Genomic DNA, 11305 nt, shown 5'->3' with positions numbered 1-11305 from the left:
GAGGATGCAGAAATAGGAAAGGCATTATAGACACAAATAGATAGGTCATAAGTAAGTTAATAAATAAATACATGAATAAATATATAAATAAGTTGCTGAAATATATGTATACATATACACGTGTACATACACATAGATGTACATGTATGCATACTGCACTTAGATATTTAAAAAAAAAAATAACTTGCGAAAATAGATCTCTGCTGTGCACTCGGGGATGAACGAGCGTCGTCAATCGTTGGCCATATTGCTTCGGCCCCTAAGCATTTTTGGGGGAGCTACCTGCTCCAACTAATTAGCTATTGTCGACGTCATCCACGTTAGTTACCAATCAAATTGCTCGGCAATCCCTCGTGAATTGACCAGCTTCCGCATGTTTGAGTGGCCAATATAAAGTCACCTAACATTAAAGTCCCCTCCTACGCAAGGTGGCCGCCCTGAAACGCCCAGCCTCCCTTAAAAGCGCCATCTAGGCACGTCCGGGTTTGGCCCCGCCTCTTCGACTCACCTGCCTCATCAACGCGACAACGAGGAAACATGAGCCAAGTCGACCTCAAAGTTGGGGAGGAAAATTGGGAAAGCGCGTCTCCAGTAAGACTACCGATTGGGATTCCTGTCAGTTGATTCCATGGCGATTCTCCTAAACTTCTTCCCATTCTTGCGTTTGACACGGTAACGATATGATTATATCGTTCTCGTTGCACCCCAAAGCTGAAGTCAAATCGTACGCGAAGCGATTGTCTTGAAACTTGCTGTCAATGTATGTAGCATTGGCCGATATCTATCGATTCGCGTGACCCGATTTTGGTTGTTTCCTGGAGGATAAACTAGAATTGCGGAATGATCATTTGGTGCTAGTCAGTAGAGCGCTTGCGTGAAAATGCGCAGGAATTTTTGGGGGTGCCTAAAAATAACGATTGAGCCACTAGAGGGCAGTCTTAGGCGGTAGTAGAGGGCCCCGGTTTTTATTGACACGCCACAAATGATGAAAACATGAAACGTCGAATGTATGAATGCAACAATCCGTACATCTGAAAAACCTGATGTTTTGACCGTTTCCCCCGCCTGCAGCACCCGCGCGTGGTCGACTTAAATGTGGGGGGTCAAGTATTCTGCACCAGCGTGGGGACGCTGACCAAGTACCCGGAGTCCAAGTTGGCCGAGTGGTTCGCCGGACGCCCCGCGCTTCCCAGGGACGGGCAAGGACGTTACTTCCTGGACCGCAACGGGCGGCACTTCGGGGCCATCCTGGAGTTCCTCAGGTCCGGATGCCTGCCGTTCGGCGACGTCCCGCAGGTAACTCCCGGAAGACGTGATTCCCCCCCCGATCCCCACACTAAGTACGCGTCAATGTGTGGTCTTAGGTTCACAAGGAAGCCGCCTACTACAATGTCCAGGCGATGGTCAAGCGTTTGGAGGAAAGTCCTGAGATGTTTGGCGAGCTGGTGGGCAGGCAGCAGTTTCTGGCCAGGGTTCCCCAATACAAGGAGAACATTGAGGTCCGAATTCTGCTTGGACTTACGAAGAACAGACAGCTTTGTCCTTCTAACGAGAAAGATCCATTTTTTGCTTCAGAGCATTGCGATGGTCTCAGCGAGGTTCCGTGTCTGGGTTCCAGGTTCTCATCCGCATGGGTCGCGCCGAGGCGGTGGCTTCCCGCCACTCTACGGTGGTGATCTGCGTCCTGCGGACCGACGAGGACCTGGCCAACTATGACGCCGCGGCTAGCGGCCTGCGGGCCAACAAGGAGTCGGTGGTAAGGTTCGGACCGTGGAACGTCGAGCCCGGCGCCGCCGACTTGCTGGACTGCGTGCAGAGGGACATTTGCAGTCGGGGCTACGTGGTCCACATCCAACCTTGCGTGGAGAAGAGCTTCCTGTCTCGAAGCTACGGCTTTTTCCACACGCTAACTTTCACCTGGTGGTGACGGGTCGGGAGCCGCTTGATTACAATTCAAAGGCATTAAAATGCGTTCCTCAAATACATGTATTTTTGGCAGTGGCGGTCCGTGCATTTCCTAGTGACGCCTTCAGCAAAAACTATTATATGGCTATAAAACCTCGACTACAGCTACAGCTGCGACACATAAAAAATAATCAATAAATCAATGCACAAAAATGGGGTAAAATCCACTTCCTAGCAGCATTTAGTGATTAAATACAAACACTGGAGCTTTTCAGATATTAGAAACGGGTCCGGAGGATGACTTTCCCCAGGAATTTCATACAATTGAAATATTATTTAGGAATATAGCCATATTTTACTCTCCTTTTTAACTGTACACAATATCCATCCTCCTTTCTTTCTTCCTTCTTTTCTATCGCCATCGAAGCAAATGCTGAAAGTCGAGCCTGTCCTGTCGTATTTCTGGCATACATTTTTATTCGATATAGTGCTGAAAATGTTCCTTCCCGGTTGTGACAGGCTTGCTTGCTTTGGAGTTGTCCGACCTTTCTTAATGATGTCCAGCTTTTTTTTTCTTGAAAAGTCCGTCTTGAAAATGGCTTTAAATCAACACAACAATAGATTTGCTTGTGCAGCTCGCTCCAGATACAGTTTGGTAGCTCTGGCTAGTCCACTCTATCACTAGCCAATCATAGTTGGTGAAAGCGATGACGTATCCCTACGCCTGCGAGAAGGCATTGTGGTGTTGCCAACTCGAAATCTGATTGGTTAAAGCAACAGTTTTATCGACGCTTGTTTAATGCAGCAGAGCCTGCAGAACTGATTGTGGAGGCCTTGAGGCAGATTTGTGACCCTGGCAATAAATAATGGCTGAAATGTGATTGGTTAAATGCTTCAATATGAAAATGCATCTGGAAGCAGTGCAACCAGGGGGGAAGCAATGAAAGGAAGCTAACAGACAATTTGGAATTATTTCACAAGTATTGATGGACAAAATATAATATATGATTCAGATATTGGATTGGATTGGATAACTTTATTCATCCCGTATTTGGGAAATTTTGTTGTCACAGTATCAAGAGGGTGAGGATGCAGGAATAGGAATTTCTTAGGCCAGCAGAGAAGGCCTTGAAGGCCCTGACGGCACACCACTGCACTTCCAATACTTTTAGCAGCCTCGGCATCGTGTGCCGTTGTGAGCATGCGCAAACACGCAGCACCAAAGTTTTGGGTGGGAGAGTTAGCAATAGCATTAGCGCAGCGAGCAAGCAAGCAAGCAAGCAGGGGAGTGTAATGGCGGCGTCGGTGTTGTTGGGCTCTGCGGACAACACCGGACTAGGCTTGGCGGGGGGAAGCGGCGGCGCCGGCGGCGGCCACGGCGGCGGTTCCGGCACGGGAAGCGTCCTCGTCGCCGGTAACAACGGACTGGCCTCGGCGGCGGCGGGCCCGGTGCCGTGGAACCGCTCGCTGGAGCGGGCTCTGGACGAAGCCTCGGCCACCGGTTGCCTCAACCTCAGCGGCAGGAAGCTCAAGGAGTTCCCCCGCGGGGCCGCCAACCACGACCTGACCGACACCACCCGGGCCGGTGAGTCTGCTGCCTCGGGGCTCGCGAAGCCGTCTCTCGCTCCAACGTCGTGCTCGTCGCCTCGCCTCGCCTGCGCCTGACTTGCTTTCCGATCCGCCGCGGAGGAGCCTAGCGACTGACAACAACTTGTTGCTTCGGCCGCCGCAAATAAGTGCGTCCGGCCGGCCGGACAACTTTTTACTCACACTCCCCTAGTCACAAAGCGGCCATTTACCGCTGCCTTGTTCGCGAAACCGAGCTAAAAACAACTTTGTGAGCTGTACGCGCATTTGGTCAACTTTTGGTTATGCTAACTTATTAGCCTTCGCATCGTCATGCTAATTTCAGCGAGTAAGAAGCGTGCTACAAACTCGTAGGTCATTCTCGACTGATGCCAACCTGGCTTTCCGTTGTTGTACTGTTCCCAAACATACCATAAAAGCTATTAGAAAAATAATTTCTTCCAAAATAACCACACTTCCTCTAGATTTGGCGTCGCTTCCTTTTATTTTTGGGGGGGCGGGGGTGGGGGTGTTTGAGGTGACTTTCTTTTCATTTTTGCCAATGCAATGGCAGGTAATGTCATTACATTATAAATGTACTCATTAAATGAGTACATTTTGGATCGTTAGTTAACGCGAGGGTACTCCCAGGTCACTTACTTCCTGTTGAGCTTGTGTCACTTGTTGCCCTTTTTGGGGCATTTCAGGGTTACTTCCTGTACATTTTGGATCGTTTCCTGATGGCTTTAGGGCATTTGTGAGTCGCTTTCTGTTCGTACTTTGTGACTTTGGGGGCTCATTCTCTGCTGAAAAATATTGGAACCAGTCAATGAGAAATCCCCATACCGAGGTTCGGATCAGGACAGCACTACTTTTGACAACTCCTGGCTTAGTCCTTCCAACAACGTAAAATGCACAAAAATGTCCCGTAGCAGGTAAACGGCAAAAATATTGGGTCGTTTTTGTACAAGTAAAAGCAAGTTGTTGCAGTTGTCTAAATTTGGGAGGGAAAAAAATGATAGTTGTTCACAACGCAACTTGAGCTGAAGATGATGACTGGAATCGGCAGTGAAAATCACTCGTCCGATAATTTGTTTACCGACGAGTAACGGATCGCCACTCGATATGATGCTCCGATGGGACTATTTGAATTCCACACACACTGGCTATTGTTGCCTTTTACTCTCAGGCGTAGTCACAAGATCTCCATCTTCCGGTCTATCGGAACGTCACGCGACGGATGGAGATGACGGTAATTGACTTAAACGGCGCGTGCGTCTGTTCTGTCCCGGCGGCGTCAGACTTGTCTCGGAACCGCCTGTCGGATCTTCCGCCCGAGGTGTGCCTCCTGGTGTCTCTGGAGAGTTTGAACGTCTACCAGAATTGTTTGCGGTCTTTGCCTGATCACATGATCAACCTGCAGGCCCTCACCTACCTGAACCTCAGGTAAGGTGCACTCACACGCTTTGAGCTTTCCCTTTTCCATCATTCTCTTCATTTTACTCAGTCTTATTTCAAGTGCTGCACCGACTGTTTGGGATCGCTGATGGCATGTTAAAAAAATGTAATAATAAAGGCTACAGAAGTAAATTTGTCTCGCACGCACGGCAGTCGCAACCAGCTTTCGGCGCTGCCGGTGGTGCTGTGCAGTCTCCCCTTGAAGGTTCTGATCGCGGGCAACAACAAGCTGGTGGCGCTGCCGCAGGAAGTGGGACAGTTGAGACACCTGACGGAGCTGGTGGGTGTTGGGAGATCCGGCGTGACCCGGGGCAGACGGGCTCCCTAAAGTGGCGCTCGCTTCCCTCCCCGCAGGACGTCAGCTGCAACGAGATCAGGTCGCTGCCTTCTCAAGTGGGCCGGCTGGAGGCGCTGAGAGACTTGAACATCAGGAGGAACCACCTGGTCACCCTCCCTCCAGGTGCGCGCGTGCACATAAGCACTGCTCATTTCATTTCATTTCTGCAAATGGCCCCAAATCAAGACAAACTGATTTTTAATGCCCCAAAATGAAAGTGACCAATGACTTTTTCCAATTTGCAGGGGCATTTTGAAATCGATAGAAAAATAACTGATGATGATTTTTGTTGTTTGATTCATTGTTTTACCGCTTGTGTGTTTTGAATTAGAGCTGGCCGAGTTGCCTCTGGTGCGTTTGGACTTCTCGTGCAACAAGGTGACGTCCATCCCGCTGTGCTACACGCGCCTGTCGCAGCTGCACACAATGGTCCTGGACAACAACCCTTTACACACGCCGCCTGCTCAGGTATTCAAACTCCCGGCCGGCTTAAGCCCTTTCAAGTGGGATGGGAGGGTTGGCGATAGACGTCTCACGGCGCGAGGTCCCAACGAACGAAACGGAAGGCCTTTTCCTGGGCGCTCAGCGACCACGTTTTTGTGTGCTGCAGATTTGCATCAAGGGCAAAGTTCACATCTTCAAGTTCCTCAACATGGAGGCCAGCAAGACGACCTCTGACCTCCCGGAATTGGACAGGCGACCTCTGAACTTTGGATCCTGGTCTGAAATCCTCTGGCGGCGGGCTCATTCGCCCAGGGTCGCGACTTGACTCTGTGTGTCTGTGTGTGTGCGTTTTTTTGTGTGTGTGCACGTGTGCCTGCGCTCGCACTAGCAGCGTTGACGAGCTGTACCCCGGGCGGCCGTACGGAGCGCTGGATTCCGGCTTCAACAGCGTGGACAGCGGGGACAAACGCTGGTCGGTCAACGAGGTGAGACGCCCTTTCCGCGGGGCCGACGACGTCAGCGTTAGGGTTAGAGAACGGAAGAACTCAAGTATGGAGAGGCCGGCTAGATTTCTGACTCGATTTATGCTCTGTTTCTGCACCTCCGCTTTGAAAGGAGTTGTCGGACGTTCCCGCTCGAGCCACGGACATCCAGTGGAGGCGCGGCGTGGCCGGACCGCCGCCGTTGGCCAACGGGACACGTGAGCGCGGCGCCCCACGACGTTGACCCCGCCTCGGGTGGCGCTCCGTGACCCTCTTTTTGACGGCGCGCGCAGACGAACCGGAACAGATCGACTTCATCGACGGCGAGGACGAAGAGGGCGCGGGGGGGAGCGCCTCGACGACGACGACGTCGGCGGCGGCGGAGGGTAGGAGCCCCGTGGCGGGAGGGGGCGAGCGAGCCAGCCTCAGCTCGCAGTTCATGGCCTACATCGAAAGACGCATCGGTAACACGGTACGCCTACCTTTTTTATACTTTGTCTTTTATTCGGAGGGCTTTGCTTTTCACCCACATTTCAGACGTTAAACCGCAGGCTCAGCCGTGGTATGGAAAAAGTCGGACTTGAAAAGGATATCCATTGAAAATGATTCACGTTTTGTATTGCCCAAATACGAGCATTTTCTTGCACGAAAAGGTTCACGCTTGGTTTTTTTCAACTCAGGGTTCTCCAGGCAAAAGCAATTCATCTAGAATAGAAGACTGCAGGCAGAGAGCGAGCAGGTAAGTACACGCGACGCCACGCCACGCATGCTGGACTGGACTAGACTGGAGCGGAGCGGAGAATTCTTTTCGTTTTCTGTCAGGAGCGTGGCGGACGGTGCCGCGGCCCCCCTTGGCGGCCAGCTTCAGGTAAGGACGTCGACCGACGCGCCCGAGCGAGTGAGCGTCCGCCTGATGCACGCACGCACATGTGGCTTAGAGAGGCGGCGGCGTGGAGCGGATGAGGCGAGAGGCGCAGATGGCTGCCCTCAGGTACGACGAGGAGAGGCACAAGCCCCGCCCCCCGCAGAGAGACCTCAAGGTACTCGGCAAGAGTGAACTCACTGATTCTAATGGTGAAGCACTGGCATGCTATCTATGAAGGATAAGCATTTTATGGGTGGCTGTGGCTTCTCTCTCTTGTTTTCCTCCAGAGTCCGGACGGCGAGGTAGACTGGCCCACCCGCTTACGGCCCGCTGACGCCCGCCTCGGCCCCTAACGTTGCGGTTTGCTCTCCTCCTTTTGCGCGCGTAGACCACGTATCCCTCCCGACGCTCCACCCACACCGACGACTCGGCCCTCTTCGTGGTAAGAATGGTCCCGCCTCCGCCCCGAGCCGGAAGCCACGGCTCTCCCAACTTTGGCTAACGTGAACGCATCGCGTCGTCACGTCAGGGAGAAGAACGAGGCGGACTGTCGCCGAGCGGTAAGACGGGTGTCCGGCTCGCTCGCGGCCACTCCGCCGCCGCCGCTGACCCCGCCCGCGGCCATCCCGTAGACGGCGTTCCCTGCCGCGGCGCCGGCCTGCGACCGGAGAGCTTCCTGTACCGCCTGGGCCAACGAGAAGAAAAGAGGAGGGGTGAGCCAAGCAAGCAAAGCCCGGTGCTGAAAACAATGCAACACTCTGCTCAGTGCTCGCAAAGACGTTAGACAGAGGTATGGTTGCGATCAGAGATATTACACGAGGAGTTGTGGGGGAGAGAGCCAGTGCCCCTGATGTTCTTATGAGCAGCCAACGAGAAGTAATATACTATACTGCTCGTATTAGCCATTGCTCCGGCATTCGCGCTCTGCCCAGTGCTCGTAGATATCTGTTCTACACGAAAGAGATGTGGCAAAAAAGACTACAATGATAAATAGCCTCATCTCTTGGCCACCTGGCTTTCTCGCATCTCGAAATTTTTCTCGTATCTAGAGAGAGTCATTTGCTTGACATTTTCCCCGTATCTCGAAATGCTCGTAATGTATGTAGAAGTGCTCGTATGTAGAGGTACCACTGTCCATCATTCCCTTTCCTAATCAAGTCGTGAACAAGGTTATACCGTCGTGGTTGTGGACCTTTACGCCACGTTAAAGCTAACTGTTGTTCTTCAGGGGACGGCCAAAGTTCGCCTCAGCAGCAGCAGCAGCAGCAGCAGCAACAACGGGCGGAAGCCACGTCGTCCGCCTCAACCTCGGGACACGACGCCGTGCTGGTGGAGCGGCTCAGGAAGGTGAGCGGGCTAAATGTTTGTGGGCGGCGCGGTCGGCCGTCACGGGTTTGTCGAAGCGCCGACCCGCCGGCCTTTGTCGCGGCAGAACATCGAGAGCCGCCTGAAGGTGTCGCTGCCGGGTGACCTCGGGGCGGCGCTGACGGACGGCGTGGTCTTGTGTCACCTGGCTAATCACGTGCGCCCACGATCGGTACCCAGCATACACGTGCCTTCCCCCGCCGTGGTGAGTGCGAGCGAGCGAGCGAGCGAGTTCCCGGTCGTCCGCCACGCCCGCCACCGCCGCCGTCCACGACAAACCTCTGCATCTTTCCCCAGCCCAAACTGACCATGGCCAAATGTCGGAGGAACGTGGAGAACTTCCTGGAAGCGTGTCGGAGGATGGGCGTGGCTCAGGTAAAGCGCGGCCACGTGGCTCTCCGTCAACTTTTTGCCGCTAACGCCTTTCTTTTCTCTTGTCTTTCTTTCATCTCCTTCCGTTTTCCGACTTTTCCCTTCACGCGCCGCTCGTTTGCTCGGAAGCTCTCGCTCGCTCTCCTAAAATGACCACGTGGGATGACGCCTTTGCTTCTACTCACTCCATTTCTTTTGTAAGAGTTCATAAAGTCCATTCTTTGGAAAATGGATCGCTTGGGTTTAGCCGTCTAGCGCCGTCCGTCAATGGCGGCTCATGCATTGGAAACGTGAGAGCGCCTCCACGTGGTCAATCCTCTTCGCCCTCGTTTGTCCTTTTGCGTCGCTTCATTTCCCTTGTGTTGACCCATCTTTGCGTTGTTTATGTTTTTTTTGTGTTTGTTGTCGTCGTCGCCGTCCTCCCTTTTGCATGTGTGTCCAGAGCGACTTGTGCCTGCCGCTCCACATCCTGGAGGAGCAAGGCCTCTCCCAGGTGGCCGCCACCGTCAGCGCGCTGCTGGACTTGGCCCCGCCCCGACACGCCGTCGCCAGCCCCAGCGCCAGCGCCGCGGCGCCCCCGCTCGGCCCGTGACGGGCTCGGGACCCGCGTCGACCTCCGCCCTCTGGGCACGACCGTTAGCGACAAGAGCACGATTTGGCGTCGAGGCCGACGGTCGCCTCCATCCGTCGGAAGCGGTCGTCACAAAGTTAGCGTGGAGTCGAGCGTCAAAAGTAAGCTTCGACCCCCATGCCGGCCGGTGTTGCGCCAATACCTATCCGTACGCCATTAAATGACACAGGCGATTTCCGATACTTTGGCTCGTGCCGCCAATGGCGGCCAATGAGAATGGAGCCGCCGCTTTGATATTGATCATCTTTTAAAAATCCCAAAGCACACACCGGATTGGCGTTGGAGACAAAATTGGTATCGGTGCAACACTACCAAATCCGTGCAATTTACAGGACAAAAAAAGTATTTGGACTTTTGTGATTGGGCGGAAAGAGTACTAACGGTGCTAAGCTAAAGATGCGGATTTGTTATCTTTTTTTTTAATGATGTTGTTTCGTCACATTTTTGTGTCTTGTTGTTGCACCTTTTTTTTGCTTTCATTTCATCTTGTTCGCTTTGGAAGAGGAACTAAAGCCTTTTTGTACGCCGCGTTCTATACAAAAACTTCATCGAGCCCGTTTAATTTAATTGTAATTAAATTACATTTAATTTAAATCTAATCGCCTGACATTCTGTCACGTTCTGTTGTTCACTGTGGGCGCCAGTAAAGGGCGATAATTCTCAACATGCCGGCCTCCCAAGATGGGTGGCGATTGATGACCCAGTTGAATTCTTATTAGCCGTCCGTGATATTTGTCCTAAATGTGTGGTTTTTTTTCTTAAATTAACGACCCGATCCATTCGAAGTGGAAGATTTGGCAGCGTTTAGTTTATTCGTTCCTCCCACTTCAAATGGATTGGGCTTCTATTGCTAAACTCATTGTTAGAAGGCTCCATTTTGGCCAGAGGAAGAGCGCATTCCATTTTTTTGAATTGGCTAACATTGACGTCGCAGAGCAGAACGTTTATTCCATTTAAAGTGAGCGAACGAATATTTGTTCCATTTCTACGAGACTTTTGACTCGTGACAAGGTTATTTCAATCATTTTAATCGGTTTTAAGGGCCACACGTTTGGACGTCTATTGTTGTCAATGGCGCTGCAACAGTTTACGCCGGCAAATACGATATTGTTTCGGAACATTTTTTTAAAGGCTTCAGTTCCCTTTTACATGATGTGACCCGCTTCCCGTTGCATCGCGGGATGGTCGCTGCCTACTTGTGTACAAAAGTATTGTGTAAATACAAAGTGTGTAGTAGTGTGTGTATATAAAGATCGAGAGAGAACGCCCTCCTCGCTCGAGTGTTTTTGTTACCATAGCGAGGGTCGAAAATTCCTCTTTTTTTCTAAGTTTGTCTAAAAATGTTTGACACGTTTTCACTTCTTTGACATTTGCTGTAAAAACAAAAACACGAAAACAAAGCTGTCTGTCTCAAATAAATAATATGTAATATATATACATGATTGAAAGATGCTCTTGTCTTGGATTTTGGTCTGGACGTTTCTACGAATTGAGTCAAAACAAAACAAATCCTCTTCCTCCATTGGCAGAAATGTCAATATCTATTGTTGAGAGGTTAAGATTCTTGCATTTGAACTATACTTTGAGATAAACAAGGGCTCCATGCAATCAAATATCAAAAATACTCTAACCCCAGTCCGATTGATAATCAACTATAACTCGCTTTTTTAAAACTACTTTTACTTCACAACTTTTTAAAACTACCCTTTTTAACCCTAGCTCCAAATACCCCTAAATATGAATACAGTTTGCTGTCGAAATATTTTGTGTACGTGTTTAGGATTTACGTTGAATTCTTTGAATATTTGAAGAAAAAGTTACATTTTGGTGATTAAAAAATGTAGGTTGATCAGTTGCGTGTGATGATTCGAATTAAAATG

General features: G+C 51.1%; 2 protein-coding genes across 4 annotated transcripts; both read left to right on the top strand.

Moving 5' to 3' along the window:
• The first annotated feature begins 452 nt into the window (after nucleotides 1-452).
• kctd14 (potassium channel tetramerization domain containing 14) lies at nucleotides 453-2001 on the top strand. Its single transcript, XM_077610762.1, has 4 exons — nucleotides 453-591; nucleotides 1072-1296; nucleotides 1365-1499; nucleotides 1619-2001. Exons 1-4 carry the CDS (start codon nucleotides 538-540, stop codon nucleotides 1925-1927), a joined length of 723 nt encoding a protein of 240 aa, XP_077466888.1. The 5' UTR covers nucleotides 453-537; the 3' UTR covers nucleotides 1928-2001.
• A 1089-nt stretch (nucleotides 2002-3090) lies between these two features.
• Nucleotides 3091-10873, top strand: lrch3 (leucine-rich repeats and calponin homology (CH) domain containing 3). 3 transcript variants are annotated; one of them, XM_077610725.1, is made up of 20 exons: nucleotides 3091-3490; nucleotides 4773-4917; nucleotides 5083-5209; nucleotides 5284-5389; nucleotides 5598-5734; nucleotides 5877-5986; nucleotides 6102-6195; nucleotides 6326-6410; nucleotides 6486-6664; nucleotides 6873-6931; nucleotides 7015-7060; nucleotides 7131-7232; nucleotides 7345-7359; nucleotides 7446-7499; nucleotides 7587-7617; nucleotides 7690-7770; nucleotides 8286-8404; nucleotides 8490-8627; nucleotides 8720-8797; nucleotides 9237-10873. In XM_077610725.1, the coding sequence occupies exons 1-20, from the start codon at nucleotides 3199-3201 to the stop codon at nucleotides 9384-9386; spliced, it is 2148 nt and encodes a 715-aa protein (XP_077466851.1). In that variant the 5' UTR covers nucleotides 3091-3198; the 3' UTR covers nucleotides 9387-10873. The 3 variants fall into 3 exon arrangements, with proteins under 3 accessions (XP_077466851.1, XP_077466849.1, XP_077466850.1); XM_077610723.1 differs by having other exon boundaries at nucleotides 3095-3490; nucleotides 6099-6195; XM_077610724.1 differs by having other exon boundaries at nucleotides 3095-3490; nucleotides 6099-6195; nucleotides 8924-9388.
• Nucleotides 10874-11305: the final 432 nt, after the last annotated feature.

The sequence above is a fragment of the Stigmatopora argus genome, chromosome 10, assembly GCF_051989625.1.
Source record: "Stigmatopora argus isolate UIUO_Sarg chromosome 10, RoL_Sarg_1.0, whole genome shotgun sequence".
Taxonomy (NCBI): Eukaryota; Metazoa; Chordata; class Actinopteri; order Syngnathiformes; family Syngnathidae; genus Stigmatopora; species Stigmatopora argus.
The sequence above is the reverse complement of the archived record's forward strand: the minus strand, read 5'-3'. Positions and strand labels throughout refer to the sequence as shown.